The following is a 26,898-nucleotide window of genomic DNA, read 5'->3' on the forward strand; positions in this document are numbered from 1 at the left end:
AGGGGTCCCAGCACTGAAGAGTTTTAATTCTCAGGATTCGTAGGGGTCCCAGAGCTGAAGAATCTTCATTCTCAGGATTCGTAGGGGTCCCAGCACTGAAGAGTTTTCATTCTCAGGATTCGTAGGGGTCCCAGCACTGAAGAGTTTTAATTCTCAGGATTACTGGGGTCCCAGAGCTGAAGAATCTTCATTCTCAGGATTCGTAGGGGTCCCAGCACTGAAGAGTTTTCATTCTCAGGATTCGTAGGGGTCCCAGCGCTGAAGATTTTTCAATCTCAGGATTCGTAGGGGTCCCAGAGCTGAAGAGTCTTCATTCTCAGGATTCGTAGGGGTCCCAGCACTGAAGAGTTTTCATTCTCAGGATTCGTAGGGGTCCTAGAGCTGAAGAATCTTCATTCTCAGGATTCGTAGGGGTCCCAGCGCTGAAAAGACTTAATTATCAGGATTCGTAGGGGTCCCAGAGCTGAAGAATCTTCATTCTCAGGATTTGTAGGGGTCCCAGCACTGAAGAGTTTTCATTCTCAGGATTCGTAGGGGTCCCAGCGCTGAAGATTTTTCAATCTCAGGATTCGTAGGGGTCCCAGAGCTGAAGAGTCTTCATTCTTAGGATTTGTAGGGGTCCCAGAGCTGAAGAGTCTTCATTTTCAGGATTCATAGGGATCCCAGCGCTGAAGATTTTTCATTCTCAGAATTCGTAGGGGTCCCAGCGCTGAAGAGTCTTCATTCTCAGGATCCATAGGGGTCCCAGAGCTGAAGAGTCTTCATTCTCAGAATTTGTTGGGGTCCCAGCACTGAAGAGTCTTCATTCTCAGGATTCGTAGGGGTCCCAGCGCTGAAGAGTCTTCATTCTCAGGATCCATAGGGGTCCCAGAGCTGAAGAGACTTCATTCTCAGGATTCGTAGGGGTCTCAGCAATGGAGAGTCTTCATTCTCGGGATTCGTAGAGGACCCAGCGCTAAAGATTTTTCATTCTCAGGATTCGTAGGGGTCCCAGCGTTGAAGATTCTTCATTCTCAGGATCCGTAGAGATCCCAGCACTGAAGCGTCTTCATTCTCAGGATCCATAGGGGTCCTAGAGATCAGAACCCATGATCATATAGTGATGGTGTATTCTAGCCATGTGCCATCAGTTTATAATGCGGAAATATGGAAATAGCCCAGTAACATGATCGTTCTACTTTCTTTTGGAGGACATTGTAGAGAAATTGGATAAATTAGTAACAATCTACACTTATTTCACGAGAAGAGCAATGAGGATGATTAATATTTTATTCACTTGCCAATATATTTTTATATCTTAAGCTCATTAAAGTTTGACTTCTTCAAGCATCATTGCCTCGTTAATTCAGAAGTGAATAGAGTCATCTCACCAAGTTATTCAATAGGCAATGGAGTCTTCGGACCAACACAGAAGAATGTATTTAGCATCAAAACCTTAAACGTCTCCCCTCTAAGCAGACAGTCTCCCATAAAGTGTGACCACCCCGACCTTTCGTTATGTTTGATTGAATACTTAAAAATATCACAAAAAAAATTCAATACAAGATAGTGACATACCATCCGTACATACGACTGCCTACAATTCTCACGACAACCACTGGATGTCCACTTATAGCATAAACATCTCCTAACAGAGTCCTTTAGTGGTCCTATGGTGGTGCTAACTTTACAAAAAATATGTATTCACCTACTAGACCTTGACCGCTCCTTCCTATTGCCGCTGGAGTCTCCTGATAATCTCCTGGCTTCTTCTTCCAACATGGAACAAACAGTCTCCTAGTTTTTTCTCCTGGCTCGGATAGAACGTGACCACTGCTGTGTCCACCTCCTAACCGGAAGAGGATGCCCGGAGACAGAGGAGCGATGTAGGTCCACTAGAGGAGTATCTGTTGATTTTTATGTTAGCACCACCATGGCCCGCTTGGATCGAAAATACAGTCTTCTGCACCTTCCCTAAGACTTATGTATAAATTGCCAGTCTTGGTGAATTGGCACCATTGTAGGATCTCCAGCCTTGTTAGGCGTTGTGGTTGCTTTCCATCTACATGATCTTTCTATATTCCCTAGGTGGCAAGATCCTGGTTGTGACCATTGAAAGTGGACCTGTCACTTCTCCTGACACCAAGTCTATTTTTCAAAATAATTGTATTCTCCCTGAAAAGTCAATGACTTCCATATCGTTCCTTGTAAATTCCTAAATAAATTGACTTTATGGTGTTAACAGTTGAGAGTCTGTCACTAGAAAGTCTGACATTGCCCGATCATCGCTGACAGTGTCAGACTATGCAATGACCTATCCCTTTAACAAGTGTAATGGTGACACCCAGTTGTCAATTTACTCGTAAAATTTCCAGGAGGAATAGCATAGGAACAACACAGAGTCAACTTCAGGAAGATGTTCCAGAATCGATAGATTCTTTGAAATACAATTATTTACCCAACCAGACCCCGTCAGGAGCGATGACCGGTCCACTAAGACATAATCCCAGCAGCACAATCGTCTTCTGGCTTCCGAGTCTTGGAAAAGTCTACGTTAGTGTAATAAGACCAGCCTGACTCTTGATGCCTCCGCTGACTGTCATCTATTTATTTCAAACCTTCACTTTTCATATTAAGAGAGTAATTCAATGAAATCGAAAGCCTTTAAGAAGAGTTCAAAAAGTCTTCGTAAATCTCAGTAAGGCACCGGTTACCCTGCGTCTAATCAATTTACCCTCGTGGAGAGGGCACAGCCTGCCCAGCGCCCAGAGACATGAGATTACAAGAATATTTAACTCCAAAATAGTGGAAACTTGTATTCAGACGTCTTATACTGTTGTACTGTGTATGTTCAACCAGGCTTGGACTGGCCCACTGGAGAACAGGGGAATCCTCTGGTGGGCCACCACCCTCTTACATGAGAAGTACTTGGCACTATATACATGAATCACTATATACATCTTATTCATTTATCAATCTACCCAGTTCATTGTTCTATAAATGTGTGATTGAGGATAATGTCACATTTGCATGTAGCTGAAAAGTGGGGTCCTGGAGTTGGTTACTGGTTGGCGCCCCAGTTTACTCAACACCCCAATGGGGTGACTCCTGAAGTCTAAATGTACAGATTACAACTTATACAGATTTACAGATGGGAACTTTCTTGCCCAAACAATACAAAAAGATAAACATAACAAGAAGACCAGCTTTGGAAAAAAAAACAACATGATTTTGGGGTACACTATCGGGAGATGTTTCTGCAATATGTGTCTGGATGTGGCCACGCCTCGGCTGTCATGTGTTTTGCAGTCTGTCGAGGGTTTTTATAACAATTTTTTTGCACTGGATTTCAATAGTGATATATCTGAGTCCTTAACAACTGTTCAGAAAGGGTAATGGTGGCAGACACTGATACATAAACATCACCCGACAGAGTATCACGAAATAATGTCTATTTTTAAAAGCCGATCACCTCCAGATTTGTTGAGTCATAAGCAATGGTATGGAAGGACATATACGTAGGATGGAAGAGCATGGCTATTCTATAAACAAACCTGCATTAGTGCTGTGAGCTGAAGGTAAGGGGCCAAAAACCACAATAAATTTAAGAATATCTGCACAAAAAAATGTGTAGGCCTCAAAATATTAAGAAAATGCGTATATATTTTATTTCTTATTAGAGAATGTAAAAAAAAATATAATAAATATATAAAGTTAGACATTAAAAATACTATAGATCGGTGGGTACTGACACTGCCAGCCCAATAAAGTTATAGGACAGATCAAGTAGAAAAAAAATAAGTAATTATATGTACATATACAGTCTCAGCATTGAAGACGGAAACTCAAATGACCTTATGAGCCCAAAATAGTAAGCGCTAGTTATAAATATTCAAAGAAAAAAATAATAATGAAACCAATGGAAAAAAAAAATGCACCGACGCGCGTTTCGCATCAGGTTTTGTTAGGGGGTAAAAATATTATCTAATAAAAAATAAAATATATAAACTTTCATCATACATTCCCCAGCCATCCAGACTTTAATGGTAATCTGTCAGCAGGTTTTTGCTATTCAATATCAGATCAGCATAATGTAGGGGCAGAGAGTCTGATTCCAGGGATGTGTTACTTGCTCAGCTGCTTGCTGTAGTTTCAGTATCATCAGTAGGAAATGATCACTCCAGGACTAGGTGTCCTGTGCCAGGCAGCCCAGCTAATCTGTATTATCCCGACCCCACCACTGATTGTCAACTTGCTGACATTGTACAGTGTACACAGAAAGCTGACAATCCGGTATGTGGGTGGGGTTATACAGGGCTCAGCATTCTGAGCACCGCTACATCTACAGCAGAGAAAACAGGTATTTTATCAAAACTACTCCAAATATCCCAGTAAGTGAGACATCATTGGAATCAGGGTCTCTGCCCCTTCTTAATTCTGCTCTCAGATTCCATAACAAAACTTGCTGACTTTTTCCCTTAAAATGATGATGGAAACATATGAAAATATGACATTTATTTATTAGATTTCACATCCTGTTGTCACCACATAGTGGGTCAATGATATAAAATGATGCAATGGATCGGCTTATGCTATAATGGGGTTCTCATGATAATTAGAGGAGGGTCCAAGATTTGGGACCCTCCTTCATAAACTAAAGTGAGGAGAAGAGCTAAAATAGCAGGTTTTGCAGTGGTGGACCACCTGCAAATTTGCAGTACACTAATGACCTAATTTTGCCAATAGACAGCAATAAATAGTCACAGCTTCCATCCACTATTGATAATAGCTGATTGCTGATCTACTATGGGCCACTCTACTCTTAAGTGGACAATCCCTTTAAATATCTTGTTTCACAGACTGTCTGCACTTGAGTTGAGCGTTACATGCATCAATCAACATCAGCCACAGCCTAGAATCATTGGTCCTGTATTTACCATATGAGGTCAATGGTTAACCAATTAATTACACAAATAATTATCAGTGTATTTCCCAAATACACACGCTGGAATATAGATTTATGCAATAAGTAAAATACCGTAGAAATATTTGAGAAGACATTCCAGGTAAACTAGAGGTTGGTGTTACTAAGAATCTGAATAAAACTTAGATGTGGCATCCGATGCTCATGGACTTGGATGTTATTATTTTATGCCATAACAATGCAATAAAAGCGATGGCGCGGATTCTGATCTGACCAGCAGAGGGCAGCAGAGATAATGCATTTCTATAGAAGGATTATGCTAGTGCTTCTAAATTCAGAAATCATTGTATCCAAACACAAAGGGTAACCCAGCGCCGACGCGCAAAAATTTCCATTTAGACCCGCATTGAGCTTGATTATAATCTGTCACCATGCGTAATCTTTTATTGTGGCTTTTCTCCGGAATCAAGCAGATTGGATTTTGTAAACCTTGATGAGTGTGAAATGACACATAAATATAGCAATTTGTATCCATTATTTCTTAGTACACAGGTCTTAAATATACATTATTATGTTTCTTGCCATGTCAGCTGGGGGAACATACTGTACCATTACTTTTTCAGTGCACTTACATTTTGCACAATGTAATTGGTACGTAGGTGAACCAGAAAAAAAATAGCAAATACCGGTATGATGTAGAAAAGGAAGGAAAGTGTCAAATCTGACAACAGCGGGCTCCGGAATTTAGATTTCTTTAGTACTGCAGTCTATGAAACTTTTGCCTTTGGCACCGCAATTTCATGCAATATACTTTACCCTCCAATTATACAGCATTGGGTCAGGAAGCCCTCGCTAACATTCAGACCTTTTCTGTAGGAAGGAATAAGACGTTAATAGAGTCTCGCTGACTTCTCTTCTCTTGTTTCCCCAATAGCCGCTTATCCTGCTGCCTATGGACAGATCAGCCAAGCTTTTCCACAGCCACCTCCAATGATCCCACAGCAACAGAGAGAAGGTGAGTGCCCGGCCGGCCATAAGGAAAGAGGTTCCCTGTGTGTCCGAATTGAAAGGGGTTCTCCCAATTCATAAAATGGGAGATGGTCCCCACAATAATTAGAAGGGGGGGTTGGGTTCATGTACAACCACAATGTGGAGAGATTTGCATAAAGTGGTGATTGAACATGCACGGTACTGCAAGGAGTGGCGGTTGAACGTGCACGGTACTGAAAGGACTGGCAGCTGAGCATGCACGGTATTACATGGAGTGGCGGTTGACATGCATGGAGTGGTGATTGAGCATGCACAGTACTACATGGAGTGGTGATTGAACATGCACGGTACTGCATAAAGTGGCGGTTGAACATACAGGGTACTGCATGGAGTGGAGGTTGAACGTGCACGGTACTGCATGGTGTGGCGGTTGAACATACACGGTACTGCATGGAGTGGCGGTTGAACATACACGGTACTGCATGGAGTGGCGGCTGAACATGCACGGTACTGCATAAAGTGGCGGTTGAACGTGCACAGTACTGCATGGAGTGGTGGTTGAACATGCACAGTACTGCATGGAATGGCGGTTGAACGTGCACAGTACTGCATGGAATGGCGGTTGAACGTGCATGGTACTGCATGGAGTGGCGGTTGAACGTGCACGGTACTGCATTGAGTGGCGGTTGAACATACAGGGTACTGCATGGAGTGGAGGTTGAACGTGCACGGTACTGCATGGAGTGGCGGTTGAACATACAGGGTACTGCATGGAGTGGAGGTTGAATGTGCACGGTACTGCATGGAGTGGCGGTTGAACATACACGGTACTGCATGGAATGGCGGTTGAACATACACGGTACTGCATGGAGTGGCGGTTGGACATACACAGTACTGCATGGATTGGCGGTTGAACGTACACAGTACTGCATGGAATGGCGGTTGAACGTGCACGGTACTGCATGGAGTTGCGGTTGAACGAGCACGGTACTGCATGGAGTGGTGGTTGAACGTGCACAGTACTACATGGAATGGCGGTTGAACGTGCATGGAGTGGTGGTTGAATGTGCACAGTACGGTATGGAATGATGGTTGAATGTGCACAATACTGCATGGAATAGCGGTTGAACATGCACAATACTGCATGGAATGGCGGTTGAACAAACACAGTACTGCATGGAATGGTGGTTGAACGTACACAGTACTGCATGGAATGGCGGTTGAAAGTACATGGTACTGCATGGAATGGCAGTTGAAAGTACACAGTACTGCATGGAATGGCGGTTGAACGTACACAGTACTGCATGGAATGGCGGTTGAAAGTACATGGTACTGCATGGAATGGCGGTTGAACGTACACAGTACTGCATGGAATGGCAGTTGAAAGTACACAGTACTGCATGGAATGGCGGTTGAACGTACACAGTACTGCATGGAATAGTGGTTGAACGTACACAGTACTGCATGGAATAGCAGTTGAAAGTACACAGTACTGCATGGAATGGCGGTTGAACGTACACAGTACTGCATGGAATGGCGGTTGAAAGTACATGGTACTGCATGGAATGGTGGTTGAACGTACACAGTACTGCATGGAATGGCTGTTGAACGTACACAGTACTGCATGTAATAGTGGTTGAATGTACACAGTACTGCATGGAATGGCGGTTGAACGTACACAGTACTGCATGGAATGGCAGTTGAACGTACACAGTACTGCATTGAATGGTGGTTGAACATGCACAGTACTGCATGGAATGGCGGTTGAACATGCACAACACTGCATGGAGTGGCGGTTGAACGTACACAGTACTGCATGGAATGGCGGTTGAACGTGCACAGTACTGCATGGAGTGGCGGTTGAACGTGCACGGTACTGCATGGAATGGTGGTTGAATGTGCACAGTACGGTATGGAATGATGGTTGAACGTGCACAATACTGCATGGAATAGCGGTTGAACGTGCACAATACTGCATGGAATGGCGGTTGAACAAACACAGTACTGCATGGAATGGTGGTTGAATGTACACAGTACTGCATGGAATGGCAGTTGAAAGTACACAGTACTGCATGGAATGGCGGTTGAACGTACACAGTACTGCATGGAATGGCGGTTGAAAGTACATGGTACTGCATGGAATGGTGGTTGAACGTACACAGTACTGCATGGAATGGCTGTTGAACGTACACAGTACTGCATGGAATGGCTGTTGAACGTACACAGTACTGCATGTAATAGCGGTTGAACGTACACAGTACTGCATGGAATGGCGGTTGAACGTACACAGTACTGCATGGAATGGCAGTTGAACGTACACAGTACTGCATTGAATGGTGGTTGAACATGCACAGTACTGCATGGAATGGCGGTTGAACATGCACAACACTGCATGGAGTGGCGGTTGAACGTACACAGTACTGCATGGAATGGCGGTTGAACGTGCACAGTACTGCATGGAGTGGCGGTTGAACGTGCACGGTACTGCATGGAGTGGCGGTTGAACGTGCACAGTACTGCATGGAGTGGCGGTTGAATGTGCACGGTACTGCATGGAGTGGCGGTTGAACGTGCACGGTACTGCATGGAGTGGCGGTTGAATAGTGCTCCAGTCAATGTCTAGGGGATTGATGGAAACAAGTAAATACAGCCACACTGTTGACCTATGGGGAACCCACAATCAGATACTTATCCTGTTGATGGATGATAACTGTTGATCTTGGGAAAATTCATTTAAATATTGAAGGGTTCTTCCTCCAAACACAGATCCGCTGCATTCACTCTACAACAATCACTGCGCAATTTTGTGGATTTGCTACTGATAATCATTGCAAAGGTGAAATCCACTGTGAGAATCCACGACTTAAACGTCCACATCACAGATCAATTTCACCTACAAATTTTCTTAAAGAGGGTGTCCGAGACTTTAACATTGATGGCTTTTATTTAGGATAGGTCATCAATGTTTGATCAGTGTTGGTGCAACACCCGGCAGCCCCTGACGATCAGCTGTTCCCGGTGTTGGCGGCAGTTGGAACTGCTCAGTTACGGCACTGTACAGGTACTACATATCTGCCCCCTACTCAAATCAGTAGAAGGTGGATGAGTTGTACCCGGCCACAGCCATTGTTCTATTGAAGAAGCTGTGCAGCTCAGTAACTGAGCAGGTCCATCAGGAACAGCTGATTGGTGAAGGTGCCAGATGTTACACCCCCTTAATCAGACATTGAAGACTTATCCTCAGGATAAGTCATTGGAACGCCTACCAGGGCTGTGGGGTACTCGGTACCGGGTTCGGTACTTAAAGGGATGTGTCACGGCAGCGACCCGGTCCGTGGCCCTGGGCACCTATATAAAAGGGAAATTGATTAAAGTTTGTGTTTGTGACGCCACCTGTGGTATTCGGTCAGTGGGGACCGACGCTGCTTAAAGGGGTCTTCTGGGGTGATGTTATGGCAGCTAGATGGAATAACTTCCCATAGGTGAAGTAGGTCCCCAGGGCTCCCGGTGTATAGGTGAAGATGGTGAGAGGTGCTGTGAAGAACGAGGACACAGGTTTGCAGTCTTTTTACCTGGATTACTGTAGGCTTCAGACAACCGCAGTCCAAGGCACCAGCTCACAGGTACAGGCAGAGTCCGGCCGGCTTGGAAGTGAATCCAGAGTCCCCTTTACCAGGTGGAGATGACAGCCTTCCTCAAAGTGCGGTGGTGTTGTAGTCCCTTACTGCCTATCGCTTCTGATAAGGTCCTGACAGTTCCTCACTGTCCTCCATATAGGTTAGGACACAAACCCGTATGACAGGTGAATCAAGCCTTTTACAGGGTCTCTATCACGAACTGGGCCCTGTATGTCACTGTGCCTCCTGGGTGTAAAGGCGGACAGGTAACTTAAAGTTTAGCTGTCCTGCCGGTTTCAGCTATGCCTCTTAGAGTTCGCCTCGGTCTTCCGGCTACCGGAATCTGCGCACAGCCAGGGAAGTAGCCAAATTACTGCTCTGCTCCACTGTTGTCACTCTCCTGTGCCTTCTTTCTCCTGCACACTTTCCACAAGTTGTTCTTTCCTTCTCTGTTTCCCTTCTCCTGGAGCTATAGCGACTCTGGCTACACGGCCCCTTCAGTCTTTCTGACACTCACTGTCCGACTCCATTCTCCTCTGTCCTCTGACAGACTGCCCACTAACTTCCCCCCCAGCCAGAATATATGAGGGAAGTTTCCCTTAATCTGGGTTCAGAGCTCCCCCTTCTGGCCTGGAGTATGAACGTGTTGTGCATATGTGATTACCTGGTGAAAGATATTCTTCATCACTTCCAAGCGCGACATCACTCTCCCCGTGAGGAAAGCAATGCCACTGTGACGACCAGGACCCTGGGGCATCACATCATCATTGTTAAAGTCCCTGATGACCCACTTTATTAGAACTGTACTGTATAGCAGATAGTCAGGGTACAAATATTGACTACATGAGTCCCAAGTAGATGTATATTTAGGCATCCATTCATCAAGACAAGCATTTTTACCCAAGACCTGATGAAGAGTTCACTGAAGTAAGATGTGCCAAATCCAGTCAAAGGCGCGTGCAAATAACATGCTCCAGATTGGGAACATTTCCGTAGTAATTTACGCCACTTTTGTAGACAGCACTCATCCATGCCACCTCCTGACTTAACTCTGACTACTTTCCAAAAAGTTGTCGGCGCTGGCGAATTTTGCGAAATTTCAAAGTCCCACAGACTGATGGGTTTCTCCCTGTACATAGACACAGGGAGAGATCTATGCGGGGCTTAGAGGGGACAAACCACTGAGGACCTTGTGTCTCCAATGACTAGTCCAAGAGGTTGCTCCTAGGTGGCTTTTCACCTCTCAGGTCTCCCAGGCTAATGAGTCTCTCCCCATACATAGACGCAGAGAGAGATCTGTGTGGGGCTTAGAGGAGACAAACCACTGTGGACCATGTGTCTCCAATGACTAGTCCAAGAGGCCGCTCCTAGGTGGCTTCTCACTTCCAAGGTCCCCCAGACTGACAGGTTTCTCCCTATACATAGACACAGAGAGAGATCTGTGCGAGGTGCGAGGCTTAGAGAGGGGCTAACCACTGAGGACCATGTGTCTCCAATGACTATTCCAAGAGGCTGCTCCTAGGTAGCTTCTCACCTCCAAGGTTCCCCAGACTGACGGGTTTCTCCCTATACATAGACACAGGGAGAGATCTGTGTCGGGCTTAGAGGGGACAACCCACTGAGGACCATTTGTCTCCAATGACTATTCCAAGAGGCTGCTCCTAGGTAGCTTCTCACCTCCAAGGTTCCCCAGACTGACGGGTTTCTCCCTATACATAGACACAGGGAGAGATCTGTGTCGGGCTTAGAGGGGACAACCCACTGAGGACCATTTGTCTCCAATGACTATTCCAAGAGGCTGCTCCTAGGTAGCTTCTCACCTCCAAGGTTCCCCAGACTGACGGGTTTCTCCCTATACATAGACACAGGGAGAGATCTGTGTGGGGCTTAGAGGGGACAAACCACTGACGACCATGTGTCTCCAATGACTATTCCAAGAGGCCGCTCCTAGGTAGCTTCTCACCTTCCAGGTCTCCCAGACTGACAGGTCACTCCCCATACAAACACACAGGAACAGACCTGTGTGGGGCTTGGAGGGGAGAAGCCACTGGGAACCGGCCTTTGGACTAGTCATGGGAGACACGGTTCGTGGCATAGTCCCCACCTCAGAGTAAAGCATTACCGGCTGCAATACTACGGCCAGACTCTGATTCATGCCTCCTGTGGGTTGGGCAGCACAATCAGATGATTGGTTCCCTTTAACATGTTGTGTTACGATAAGAAATGCAATGTCACTATGAAAAAGCTCCCTCTTTGTAGTGAGAGGGTTACATATATGTAACACAAATATTGGAGGCATCAGCTGGGGGCACGGCCATGTAACATAATAATAATGCGAGGGCGGCTTCAGTGCCAGTCAGTTAGTTCTGATCAGAAGCAAGTGACTCTGAATCTCAAGGACAAAGATCAGGTGCAATGCTACAGTAGCTTGCACGTTGCCAGAATGTGGCCCTCGTTATATTACTCACCTATTACATTTGCCCTCAGATCATTGTCACCTCTCCATTGAACTGAACACCAGACTGGTTGCTATGGAGGTGCTGCCTGACAACCCATATAAGAGACAGTGTATCCATAGCAACAAAGCAAACTAGTATCCAAGGAATTGGCTATACATCCGTGTGGAGCATGATGTCTCATTGGACTAATTTATTGACCATTGATGGCCATTATCTACTTAAAGGGGCATTGCATCACCAAAAGAGCAACACATTTTGTTTTTACACTCATTCAGTGATGAGTTATGATTGACATATTATGGCCCAAATCATGTTTATCGTGTACAGCAATGTGTACGTCCATTGTGTGTGCAGTCTCTTCCCACAGCCTGTTCTCTGCACAGTGAGCCTCTGTTCACACACAACAGCCAATGTAAATAGCTTTCTGCCAGCTTGTCAGGGAAGGAGCACTGCCCCCACAGTAGCATTACAGAGAATCTGAGGAAACTTATTCTCCACTTGTTACGATTGCAATGAAAGTTTGGAGAGTAAGAAGAGACTGTGTTGTTTGCTGCCAGAGGGGGAAGGAGACTGGTTCTTCTCAGGCTCTGCTTAAAGAAATTGTCTCAAGTTTGGACGTTATCCTCTTTACTGGGGTTCCAACTGATGAGGATCCAACCTATCCTAGGAATCGGGGTTCTTGAATGAAGCACTGCAGCTCGATTGATTCTTAACCGGACAGCCAGAGATAGCCAAACGTTGTGCTCGGTTGGTTTTCCCATAACAATGAATGAAGCAGAAGTGCACATGATCGACCACTGTTCCATTCATAAGCCCCAGTTCTCAGGAACGGTGAAGACCCCCAGAAATCAGGAATTCACTCTCTATCTCTTTTATAGGGGATAGCTTCCAAACTTGAGACTACTCCTTTAATGACGCACAGATTAGTAACAACACCAAGGAAGGACATAGGGAAGCAAATGATGATGAATAGATAATATTTTATGCTAGGATCACAGTAAACTATGTTAAAACAGCTATTTACGGTATTTCAGGAATATGAGCATTAAAATTATTCATAGGATATTCCCTTTAAGACTTTTTTCAGTCTTGGTATGGTGAAGACACCAATGTTTTAGCAGTAGAGATCAGTAAATTGTTTCAAGGCCATTGAATCAATCGGAATCACCAGAATTAGATTTTTTTTGTAATTCAATTCTCAGGAATCAAGCAAAATGTAGACTAGTCAGCCTTTTTGCTGGATTTCAAATAATACTCACCCAACCTTCAGCTATGTTCTTCGGACAGGACACTGGTGTGGTCTTCATTGGGCCATCTTTGACATCTTCCAGTGCCTAGTGTCTTTGCTGTCCCCTGATATCATGACGTTGGGCCTACCGAATGTAGAAAATGCTGGAGCCGAGAGACATTAAATGTGTCCCAGTAAAAAAAAAAAATGAAAGTTAGATCCTGGAAGAGTCAAAGGGTTATCCAGACTTGAGGCCTAAGTCTGTAATCACTCTATGTGCTTGCAGACTTATGGATCCTCACAGCGCACACAGTGTGCACTGTCAAGATTCTAATAACTAGAGCGGGGGCACCACATAGGAAACGGGGATCCAACCTGGTCTATGCTATACTGAGCCATGAAAAAACAACACAAGAAATAGACCATAAAAGGGGATCACCCAAGGCAATGGATTAAGTATGAAAATTACAAATTTTATTAGAATAACACTCATGGACATTGGAAACAACCACATGGAGCACACAATTAAAAGCATTTAAAATTGGTCACACATAGGACCTAGAAACATGAACAAATGGCCCATAATAGAACCCTCCTCCTAGATGCAATCCCTCCCCAAACGCACTGTAATGGCTAATAATAATATATAGTACAGTGTAAGATGTCTGCATGAACAGCACTATTGGAATATAGGGTAAAGCAACACAACCTAAGGAGTATATTTGTGACCATGATATATAATGCACCAGTCGGTGAATACCTCACACCAGCAGGATTACCTATATAACACAAACAAGCAGATATGCAAAGAAAAACCTTTTTGCAATAACGTAAGACATAGACAAAAGCTTAATAAAGCATACACAGTGAATCAAATTGACCCCAAACCACAAATATGGCATGTAGGTCTACTCCATTAAGGTATAGAGTTGTATATAATACAGAGTTAGTTGTGTAGCGATTCCACTGGTCTAGTCTAACGTTGTATATAACCCGTGCCATTAAATTGCAAAAGCTCCCATAGTAAGGGAAATAAAAGATCTGCTGAGGAGTGAGGATTCAGATCACCAATAACAAAAAATCGGTATGCAAACCCAGGAGCTGTTCAAGCTCTGTACATAGCCAAGGGGGGTATCGACAGGAGGAGCAGAGACCCGACGCGTGTCGCCACAGCAGTGGCTTCGTCAGGATTCTCCTACATCGGTGCTCGATTTCCGAGGATTCGCATATATGCCGTTACGTACCAACTAGAGGTGTGTGGCCTCACTCAATGTAAGTGTATTGAGTGACATTCGACACGTCTAGTCGGAATGTGGCTGGAAGCATGCAAACGGCTTACTTTTGGTCACATGACCCCTGCGCCGTTACTCAAGAATCCTGACACTGCATGCTGTGAGGATTCACAAGTCTGCAGTCTCTCCATATACGCCAAGCTTGGACAACCCCTTTACCATTAAACTTCAGAAACCATTGACACCTAACCTGGAACTAGATGGACTTCCTTGAGTAGCCTAAAGCTATTATCATTAAATGGAATAGAAATATCAATATTAATAAAAAGTTAGGGGCCAGTAGTAAGTTTCCAGGAATACTGGCCACACGGCTAATAAGTATTGTCCTCGGTGCCATTCCTGGTAAAGATCTAGTGGAACGATAGCGAGAATTCAAGCCAATAACCCACGAGAAAAAAGGGTCCAGAAGAGCTCCAGAAAACGGACCTACTGGACCCAGGAATATCTGGGTGCCACATAGCGCAGTATAGTGGGCCATGTTGTGTATCTGACAATACCCTTTAATTTCTATTATCCTCGAGCATTCATAGACCATAAGCCCCTGGATAAATATTCCCTCCAACAGATGAGAGCAATATTGTGACGGCTGGATGTTTATACTTGGCGTTGGGCTTTGGTCAGCTGCCTATAAATTGTGCCTAACCTGCTAATGACTTGTACAGGACACAGTTTGTTTTGTTCTACATGTGCTAGTCGTGGCATCAATCTCCGGGCGGCTGGGATGAGCTGAAGTTTAATCAATAAGTGCAGGGAGGTGGTAATGGAACGGAGCTCACGAGAGGTGCGCAGCGGATGAGGCCGGGCTGGAGAGACCTGATTATGGCTGAGCCTGATATACTGTTTAGGCTGATCTCAAGCTATTCTTCTTAAAAAATAAATACAAAGTTTTGGAAAAACTTTCTACAGTTTTTACTGACCTGCACACTCAGGGTCAGGCAAGGACACAGGGCCCTGACAGTGAGCCTCATGGAGATAAACACTGGCTCTAAATAATTAATTGTTGACTAGTTATGTGTGTGAGTTCATCATGTAAGAGAAAAATAGAACAAAAAAATCAGTCCAAAATCTGACCTGATGCCCCAACGGAGGAACAGGGTAATACACTCAGGACAACAGCTGACGGGCAGACGAAGGGTCAGCCAAAGACGAGTCATCACCTCTCTTGACCCGTCTAATTAATTATCGACTTGCATTCGTTATGTGGGCGCATCTTTGCTTAGGACACTCCATTGTGTCCTTCCTCTGTTGTTACATCTGTGGGTCCAGGTTCTGAGACCCCCCACTGATTGCTCTATAGACCCCACAGAAGTGTTCGGCTCTTGCTTGAGCATGCACACAGAACAGAGTATAGATTCAATAGAAAGCATAGAAAGGCTATCCGTACTAAGTTCTGTGTGCATGCTCTCTCCTGAGCCACAGTCTCTCTGGTGTCTATTGGGGGGTCTCACAACCCGGAACCAAAAGAGCTACAGTCAATTAAATGAAATATGAAAAATACACAAAAACGTATTGAAACTTTATTTGTGCTTTTAGGCTAGTTTCACACTAGTGTTCAGCAGGGCTGCAGATTAAAGCCTTCCTCCTCCGTGAAGACTCGCCCACTGACACGCTTCTCCCTTCAGCTCCACCTACGTCTGCATGAATCCTGTGTCGCCTATCTTTTTTACATTAGGTACGCAGGCCATGCAGATGAATGCGAATGCCTCCGCATGCGTTGTTTTGAAGCTGTGCCGACCCAACAGAATGCAATATGTTGCGTTTGACGCGGGTCAGCGCAGCGTCAAAACGGCGCATGCGGAGGCTTCTGCATACATCCGAATGGCCTGCGTACCCAATGTTAAAGATAGGGTACACAGGACGCATGCAGACATAGGCGGAGCTGAAGGAAGAGGCGTGGCAGTGGGCGGAACTTAACGGAGGAAGAAGGCTTTCATCCGCAGCCCTGCCGAACGCTAGTGGGAAGCCTGCCTTAATCATGTATTTCCCAGTGGAATAATAGAGAAATTGTAAAATTTTATATAAGAAATGATGCTAAAAAAGTGTCATGATGACTGAACTGAACATCAATTTCAGCAAGTTCTTGCTGTCCTCATACCCCCACCACTTTAAAATGGCTCTTATTGTACATACCTGTCTGATATTTCCAGGAACTTTTTTTTTCCCATTTTCATGCACAATAACTTGCCATTCACTCTCTTTCAGTGGAAAATCCTTCTGCCAGAACTTTAAGTCCTGGAACTTGCTTTTCATCAGTTTTCAACATGTATTGCTCCTGCCAATGACGTGCATATTCTTTGAGAGACAGGAGAGCAGGAGCAGTGAAGTAAAGACCCTCCCTACTTCCTGTAGAGATACAAAGCTCTGCTTCCACTTCCTGTCTCATGTCTTTGCTGCTAGTGTTGGATTACACTCATCAATAGGCAGCCAACTTCAACGTGCACAGAACTGAGAAGCCTAGTCGACAGCACCATCATTTATAAATAGTGATGAGCGAGTATACTCATTGCTGGGGCTTTCCCAAGCATGCTCGGGTGGTCTCCGAGTATTTGTTACGGTTTGGAGATGTAGTTTTCCATGCCGCAGTTGGATGATTTGCGGCTGCTAGACAGCTTCATTACATGTGGGGATTCCCTAGCAACCAGGCAACCCCCTCATGTACTCAGCTGTAAATCATTCAACTGGGGAGATGAAAACGAAATCTCCGAGCACTCACAAATACTCGGAGACCACCCGAGCGTGCCCGGGAAAACCCCAGCAACGAGTACACTCGCTCATCACTATTTATATCACATATTCTATCACATGAGATCACATTGTCTGACCTGGCATCCCTTGCTTCCAATGCACCCCTTCCAGTGCACTCCTAGCTTCCAGTGTACCCATTACTTGCAGTACACCCCTCCTAACTTCCAGTACACCACTTGCTTCTAGTGCACCCCTTGTTTCCAGTGCACTCCTAGCTTCCAGTGTACCCATTACTTGCAGTACACCCCTCCTAACTTCCAGTACACCCCTTGCTTCTAGTGCACCCCTTGTTTCCAGTGCACTCCTAGCTTCCAGTGTACCCATTACTTGCAGTACACCCCTCCTAACTTCCAGTACACCCCTTGCTTCTAGTGCACCCCTTGTTTCCAGTGCACTCCTAGCTTCCAGTGTACCCATTACTTGCAGTACACCCCTCCTAACTTCCAGTACACCCCTTGCTTCTAGTGCACCCCTTGCTTCCAGCGCATAGTTCCAGTTGCCTCCATTGGTGTTGGGTTCTCTTTAAATCCATAATCAGCCATTGCCTGAACTCGGCCTGACATTATATACAAGAGGGATCTGGAGTCTGTTTACAAATGAACCTCCACTTTATTATGGGCCATTATTTCTACTTGTTAGACTTTTATGTAACAAGGCATCCATCATTAAGATGTAAGCACCTAAATGTCACTGCTATTTAGCTGTAACGGGGATGGCAGCATTAACGATGCAATCTTCATTTTATCACTTCAACATTAAGCATGAATTGATTTTATTTCTTCATATATCTATTTTGGTCGCATTAGCAAACCCCAGAAAAAATCTAATTAGCTGCAGAACATAAGTGAGTGTTTACCGGGCATCACACGGATCTAATTGTGGTTAGAGAACTGATGGCGCAGTTGTTACCTCCCCAGCGGCCCAGGGGGTCATAGGGTTTCATCATCTATTTTGCAGTTCTTCCTGTTTGCTGGAGATTCCTATAGGCAGTTTCCATTCTACCAAAAACACTGATATAGTCACGGGTTTACCGTGACATTAAGGAGCCAGAAGACCTGCACTGATTAGAAGCACTTTACCTTCATACTAAACAGTGCAAGTTTATTTTAGCAGTGCACGGATTAATCTGCTCAGCTGAGAGCTCCTGGAGCTGTGCTCCGTTAGCCACTCGCATCTCCTTAAAATCTGGGACCTGGCTTATTGTCAGAGCTATCTTATGCTGAACGGCTGGAGGTTGTTGGTGGTTGTTATTGGAGAAGGCGTTTGGTGGATTTATCTGTGACTGTTCCTAGATTTTGAGTGTGTGATAATTCCGTTCTTCTTCTACTTTGGCTTCACCCCATCCTCCACTTCCCAGTGTATGCCTCTGTTGTTTATGTATGTATATTTGCATGATTGGTATTTTCCTTTATCCCTGTTCATATTACCTTGTTAGTCTTGTTGGTGCATTACGGTACACTACTACTACTACCTTCTTCCCTGGGTGAGGGAAGGGTATAGACTGAGGGCAGATTCAGGAGCTAAGACAAGGTACGTGGCCCCGGCATCTTCACCATCAGAAGTAATCCAGGGAACAGGGCTAGCAAGGGCGCACCTAGTGTTAGGGACAGGGAAGGAGCCCCTGGTCTCGGGACACCCGGCAACAAAGTCGTGAAAGATATCTGGTGCCAACAGCATTATGTAACCTACCACCTGCAATTAATAGGTAGGATGAGTTATAATAAGCAGTGCCAGCTGATCTAAGCACAATCTGTGATTGGCAATGGTTGCTCATTCAGTAAATGAAAGACAACTGGGTTAGATTTGTAGTTATCTGCCCATTATTTGGTTTTGATAGGACAGAAAATCGATTCACATATAGATTTGTTCGCCTTTAACTTTTCCCTGGACTCAACATATCCTGAAATCAGTGGCAAGAGATCACCAGCAGTTATTAAAAATATATATATATATTTTGAGATACTATGTCAGGAGAAAATTATACTATATGTATCAATATGTGACCACCTAGTTATTGTAATATGAATTGCATCCTGTCAAGGGTTGAGTTAGTATGTTGCCTTTATTTGTTCAAGAGCACACCGCTCCCTTGCCTCCTGGCATTTTTGCTGCCATATGATGGTGCACTCTTGATTGACTATTTGCATGGTTGCACCACTGGTCTGATCCGTACACTCTATGATGCTGCGAGCGGAGGTCAATTGCCGCTGCAACATCAGAGGAGTGCATGTTCACTGAAGTTGGCCCGGATTATAGGAAAGAGATTGTAAGCCTGCGCTCCTCGCCTAGGAGACCAGCCACTGCTGATAGATTGCAGCCAAGGCCAGGCCTAGGTAATGAGCAGTAAATAATACATTTTAACATTCCTCCAATCCTGAGAATTAAGAGGATTTTTTACGACTAAATCGCAAAGTTGCTTGTTTGTACAAAAACTTTGTAGTTTTACCCATTTAAAATGATGAGACATCCCTTTCAGCAAAAAAGTATTAAGATAAGGGTGCACCGATCTCCACTGTTAGTTGGATGGATGTGATTATATGTATATATATATATATATATATATACATATATTCCTACCCCTCCTTTAGAGCATCTCCAGAATGTGCAACTTAGGAAAAGTATGCAAGCTCGAAAACTGGTGTAAAAGATTTGAAAAGTCACAAGGCACAAGGGGGAGTTTCTGCAAAATTTTGTGACTTTTGACATTTTCACACCAGTTTGAAGCAGTTGGGGGAGGAGTCTGGAATTGGTCTTGTCATGCCCACCGATCAAATTAATTAATAACGGAGTTTGAAGGAGGAGTCTGGAATGGGTCTTGTCATGCCCACCCATCAAATTAATTAATAACGGAGTTTGAAGGAGGAGTCTGGAATGGGTCTTGTCATGCCCACCCATCAAATTAATTAATAACGGAGTTTGAAGGAGGAGTCTGGAATGGGTCTTGTCATGCCCACCCGTCAAATTAATTAATAACGGAGTTTGAAGGAGGAGTCTGGAATGGGTCTTGTCATGCCCACCTGTCAAATTAATTAATTATAATGGCATTTGGATTGCCAGAAATGATACTACAGTCATTGGCTGTTTCAAGCGCAGAGGCGTAAACCCTTAATCATGGTGTGTGCCAACTGTATTAGATGGTGTGTACCTTTTAATGAATTTGGTGCATCCTACTCCAGGGAACCCTTCATTAAGACTGGAAGGCTCTACACCAGTCTTGATGAATTGACCCTTAGATGTTTTGGCTTTCGATGACATTGATCTGAGTCAACTCTTATTAGACAAGTCTTAAGCTATATGGAAGAGATATAGCGTTAGATTAGTTGCTCTCAATGGCTCTAGTGAGCTGCCAGGGGCACTGATAGATTGGTTGATATCAATCAAGACTGAGTCTAGAAAAACAAGAGTTTGCAGCAAACATTGAACTTACTGAAAAGGGCAATATTCACCGCCATGAAGTAAATGGGATGTGATAACCACTAGACTGAGCTCTATAAGTTAGTATGAAGGCTGATGGCTCCACTAATTGACAAGCCATTGAGAACTGACCAATAGCACAACCAACCAGTCTGCTTTCGATGATAATGCCTTTTAAAATTGGGTAGCAGTTATTATACAGATGTGTCCTTCTTTACCTTTCCTCTTGGCTTGAGATGAGTGTTGCTGCATTACCAGCTTTAAACATTTTTTTTTAAAAACCGTTTTAGTACTTTATTGTTAAAAATGTATGCTAGATTATTTTATGTGTGGCCACGCAGTGGCTGCGATGGGCATGGCATCCTATCTATTTTTTGCAAGCAATTCATGGAAATATAAAGTATCTGCACTGTGAAAACTTGGAGTCATTAAAGGGGTGGTCCGAAACGAATATCGATATTCATCTTAAATGTCTATTTATTTTAATAATATAATAGTTTTTATAATATGGTTTAATTAAAAAGTCCCTACGCTTTCCTCTCTGATCTAATTGCCTTATTTTATTTTTTACATATTTCTGTTTTGATGACGCTTCATTTAATATTCCCCAGTGCATGCTGGGATACTCAAGCAGGATGTCATAAGGGAGCAGAGGCTGTGGTTACTGCAACAAAGTGTTATCAGTGACGTCTGTTTTAGGGGCTGGGCTAGTCCCTGCTCTACATTGAATGCATCGGTTGTTAAATTTGATGTATGCTCAATATGAGCTCCCTTCTTACTGTGCAATATTCTCTTCTGTGCCCTCCATCATGAGCTCTAATTATAAGTGACGAGCTAGCAACAGAGCGCACTGTCAGTGTGCACTGTAAGGAGATAACTAAGCGATTAGAGACTAGCCGCACCCCTGAAACTGACAGTGCTCTCTGTTACCAGATTATCACTTCTATTTAGAGCCATTAAGGAAGTGAACTGTTACTGTGCACCAAGAAGAATATTGCACAGTATAAAGGGAGGTTATGCTGGGCATCCGTCGAAATTGACAGCCGATGCATGCTCAGTAGAATAAGGACTAGCCCAGCCCTTAAAAAGGACCTCACTGATGACACTTCATTTCAGTCACTGCCACAGCCTTTGTTTCCATCCTGAAATGAAGCATCCTCAATGAGGTCCGTTTTAGTGGTTGGGCTAGTCCTTGTTCTACTGAGCATGCGTCAGCGGTCAATTTCGGTGCTTACCCTTAATGACGTCCCATTTGAATAATCCAGAATGCACTTGGAATTCTAAAATGAAGCGTTATCAAAACAGTAATAGGTAAAAAAATAAATAAAACAGAATTAAATGAGAGTGGAAAGGGTATGCGCCTTTCAAATAAACCATATTAGAATATTATTGAAATAAATAGAGAGACATTTAGGATGAAAATTAATATTAGTTCCAGACCACCCCTTTAACAAAGTTTGTGGAAGGTGATGGGGGACACATCGGTATATACTTAACATAACATATATATATATATATATATATATATATATATATATAATATAACATATTGATTCCCTAATCCATAGACCTTTACGACACCTTCCTTTTATTCCAGTTAAGTAGTGAAGTTTCCTTACTTTTCCAACACTTTTGAATCTACGGAAGTACAACAATGAGTTCTGGCAATAAAAAGTTAAAATAAAATTGCCTCTGTTCATTAATTAAGACTGCCCGCGCACCCTCGACTTTAGATTAAGCTTCTATGTCACCTCTGAACTTAAGCTTTTGTGTGAAATGCAGAGATCAGCTGCTCACTCACGACAACGCTCTTAGCAAATTAGTGGGGGAAAATTGTGCTTAGCAAATATTCATCAAGACTTCATCTTCTATTAGTAGCGGGAAATGCTCCGAGACCCTAATTGTGCTCACGCTGAGACAGAAGAATTTTAATGTGCTTTAAATGGGCATCTGTCAGGGCTTGGATCCATCTTCTTTCCTTTTGCCAGCAAGGTGAATGAAATACAAAAATGAGAGGTGCACAGGGGTCCTTGGGTCACGCGATACATATCCTGCAATAGTCTAGCTAAAAGCTCAATCAAAATATCTAAACATTTTCCCATAAAAACACCAAAATGGTTGCTTAACTGTCCTATCCAGTGATCAAATATGCTTTCCACCATCAGCTGACTTTATATATCGGAGCATATGTGCCTTCCTAGAACTTTTGATATTTTCCAGATTTTTTTCTGGACTCAGTATTGGACTAGGGTGGCGAGGGTCCACCAGTAACATTGACTTTGAGGGCCCCCTGTTCAGTTACATGTAAATATTACATTATTCTGCATAATAAGAAACTACATAGCTTGTTGAATGAATGATGAGATACTGCTTTTGTCTGTACGTAGTCAATCAAATATATTGGGCCTCATGTTAGAGGGTTAGTGAGTTACTCCTGCACAGGGGTCCATCGGGTGATTCACCTATCCTCCTGTGGGCCAGTATGAGCCTCTCTGGACTTATAAATCAAGTGCTATATAACTGATTATTCATGTTGCGGATACATTAATCTTTTGGTTATATCCGTAATATTTTTCTTGTGTGAGACATCTCAATTAGAGTTGAGCACAATGACTCGGACGACGTTTGTCCAACATCTGCTTTGGAACTCCGGACCGGGGTAGTGTGAATCCTTTATTCCCCATTTGCTTCTTCTACCATCTTTCTATATTTGAGTCTGATGAGTGGACTATCAAGACTAAGAGCATTTCCAGCCAGTAATATTTTGATTATCATTGGAAATCCAAAACTTGGGGTGGGTCGAAAATATTGAAGAATCTTCCCATTGTAGTTAGTTTTTCTCTGTGCATGTTCCATCCCTAATTTTTGGCTGGCAAGTAGACATATAAGTACGGTAGTTATAGTCAGCGGAACATAGCCAATAGCAGTTGACCACATGACTGCTTAGGAATGTTTATTGGCATAGCAAAGTGGTCGTCTGGCTGTGCTGTGCTCCCATTCATCACCACTGGGCACCCTCCCTGCTCATAACTGCGGGGCCCATTTGCAGTGATATCTGCAGGTGTCAGAGCTGGCTGCACATCTGGAAGGTATGGTGGTGATGAGCGGGGGACCCCCATTTATAAGTTTGCTATCTTTGGAAGTTATTCCCCTCCCTGGTCATAGCCTTCAGGGAATTCACTCAAACAGGGCACATACTGTAGTGGTTCTTATGTTGTGTTTGATGCCAATGGCAACATCTGTATTTTCTCCCCGTTTTTGGGTGGGTTTTCTAGCACACTCTAAACCACCAATACATCCCCATGGCATCATAATGGCCATATGGGTGGCTATTTGGTACATCACATTTTATAGGGTGGCATCATATTGTGCGCTACTGAGACTGTGGTAGCATCATACTGTGTGGGATGGTGGACTGGGGGGTTATCATACTGTATGGTGGGCTGTGGAGGAATGTACTGTGGGGAAATTATACTGTGTGTGACTGGCTGCGGGGGATCATAAAGTTTGGCGGAGAATTTACTTTGGAGACATCTGTTGTGAATTCTGTGGCTGAGTTCACTTCTGTGGTCACAAGTGGTATTGCAGTCTCTGGGCTTCCTCCCTCAGGTGTTTTGGTGAGCTCGTTGGCTGCCTTGCTATTTAGCTCCACCTGAGTCTGTCTTCCTTGCTCCTTGTCAATGTTCCAGTGTTGGATCTGAGCTACTGCATCTTTCCTTGGGCCTGCTGCTCTGCTAGATAAGTGCTTCTAGTTGTTTTCTGTTTTTTCTGTCCAGCTTGTTATTATCTTTTGCTGGAAGCTCTGAGAAGCAAAGGGGTGCACCGCCGTGCTGTTAGTTCGGCACGGTGGGTCTTTTTGCCCCTTTGCGTGGTTTTCGTTTTAGGGTTTTTTGTAGACTGCATAGTTCTCTTTGCTATCCTCGCTCTGTCTAGAATATCGGGCCTCACTTTGCTGAATCTATTTCATTCCTACGTTTGTCTTTTCATCTTGCTAACAGTCATTATATGTGGGGGCTGCCTATTCCTTTGGGGTATTTCTCTGAGGTAAGTCAGGCTTGTATTTCTATCTTCAGGCTAGTCAGCTCCTCAGGCAGTGCCGAGTTGCATAGGTAGTTGATAGGCGCAATCCACTGCTGCTTCCAGTTGTGTGAGGATAGATCAGGTACTGCAGTCTACAGAGATTCCACATCTCAGAGCTCGTCCTATTGTTTTGGGTTATTGCCAGATCTCTGTATGTGCGCTGATTACTGCACGCTGTGTTGCCTGATTGCCAGCCATAACAGTACAAGGAGCCATTCAATGATTTCCAATAGAGGGAAAAAAGAAATCCTGACATCATTTTTTTTTCTTAGCTCTGTCTTCAGTCTTTTTTTTCCCCTAGACATTAGAGTGCTTCAGGACACAGCTGTGGACATGGATATTCAGGCTCTGTGCTCCTCAATGGATAATCTCGTTGTAAATGTACAAAAGATTCAAGATACTATTGATCAGAAATCGATGCTAGAACCAAGAATTCCGATTCCTGATTTGTTTTTTGGTGACAGAACTACGTTCCTGAGCTTCAGAAATAATTGTAAGCTATTTTTGGCCTTGAAACCTCATTCTTCTGGTAATCCTATTCAACAGGTTTTGATTATTATTTCTTTTTTGCGCGGCGACCCACAGGACTGGGCGTTTTCTCTTGCACCAGGAGATTCTGCATTGAGTAATGTTGATGCATTTTTCCAGGCGCTGGGATTGCTTTACGATGAGCCTAATTCAGTGGATCAAGCTGAGAAAAATCTGCTGGCTTTATGCCAGGGTCAGGATGATGTAGAAGTATATTGTCAGAAATTTAGAAAATGGTCAGTACTCACTCTGTGGAATGAATCTGCACTAGCGGCTTTGTTCAGAAAGGGTCTCTCTGAAGCTCTTAAGGACGTAATGGTGGGATTTCCTATGCCTGCTGGTTTGAATGAGTCTATGTCCTTGGCCATTCAGATCGGTCGTCGCTTGCGCGAGCGTAAATCTGTGCACCATCTGGCGGTATTGTCTGAGAGTAAGCCTGAGCCTATGCAGTGCGACAGGACTATGACTAAAGTAGAACGGCACGAACACAGACGTCTGAACAGACTGTGTTTCTATTGTGGTGATTCTACTCATGCTATTTCTAATTGTCCTAAACGCACTAGGCGGTTCGATAGCTCTGCCGTTATTGGTACTGTACAGTCCAAATTCCTTTTGTCCATTACCTTAATGTGCTCTTTGTCATCATATTCTGTCATGGCGTTTGTGGATTCAGGCGCTGCCCTGAATCTGATGGATTTGGATTATGCTAAACGTTGTGGATTTTTCTTGGAGCCTTTGCGGTGTCCTATTCCGTTGAGAGGAATTGATGCTACACCTCTGGCCAAGAATAAGCCTCAGTACTGGGCCCAGCTGACCATGTGCATGGCTCCTGCACATCAGGAAGTTATTCGCTTTTTGGTACTGCATAATTTGCATGATGTGGTCGTGTTGGGGTTGCCATGGCTACAAACCCATAATCCAGTATTGGATTGGAACTCTATGTCGGTAACCAGCTGGGGTTGTCAGGGAGTACATGGTGATGTTCCATTTTTGTCTATTTCGTCATCCATTCCTTCTGACATCCCAGAGTTCTTGTCGGACTTTCAGGATGTATTTGAAGAGTCCAAGTCTGATGCTCTTCCTCCGCATAGGAATTGTGATTGTGCTATCGATTTGATTCCTGGTAGTAAATTCCCTAAGGGTCGTTTATTTAATTTGTCCGTACCTGAACACACCGCTATGCGCAGTTATGTGAAGGAGTCCCTGGAGAAGGGACATATTCGCCCATCGTCGTCACCATTGGGAGCAGGGTTCTTTTTTGTAGCCAAGAAGGATGGTTCGCTAAGACCGTGTATTGATTACCGCCTTCTTAATAAGATCACTGTTAAGTTTCAGTATCCCTTGCCATTGATTTCTGACTTGTTTGCTCGGATTAAGGGGGCTAGTTGGTTTACTAAGATTGATCTTCGTGGTGCGTATAATCTGGTGAGAATCAGGCAGGGAGATGAATGGAAAACGGCATTTAATACGCCCGAGGGTCATTTTGAGTATCTGGTGATGCCGTTCGGACTTGCCAATGCTCCATCTGTTTTTCAGTCTTTTATGCATGACATTTTCCGTGAGTATCTGGATAAATTCTTGATTGTTTACTTGGATGACATTTTGATCTTCTCAGATGATTGGGAGTCTCATGTGAAGCAAG

General features: G+C 44.0%; 1 protein-coding gene across 16 annotated transcripts in view; it reads left to right on the top strand.

Moving 5' to 3' along the window:
• The window catches only part of CELF4 (CUGBP Elav-like family member 4), a 1,519,496-nt gene that overhangs the window by 1,417,659 nt on the left and 74,939 nt on the right, over positions 1 to 26,898 (top strand). For all 16 annotated transcript variants that reach the window (XM_069747380.1, XM_069747390.1, XM_069747370.1 and 13 more), the window contains one exon: positions 5,838 to 5,918. In XM_069747380.1, the coding sequence (XP_069603481.1) occupies positions 5,838 to 5,918 (81 nt within the window). The remainder of the gene's footprint in view (positions 1 to 5,837; positions 5,919 to 26,898) is intronic.

Source organism: Ranitomeya imitator, chromosome 1, assembly GCF_032444005.1.
Source record: "Ranitomeya imitator isolate aRanImi1 chromosome 1, aRanImi1.pri, whole genome shotgun sequence".
Lineage (NCBI taxonomy): Eukaryota > Metazoa > Chordata > Amphibia > Anura > Dendrobatidae > Ranitomeya > Ranitomeya imitator.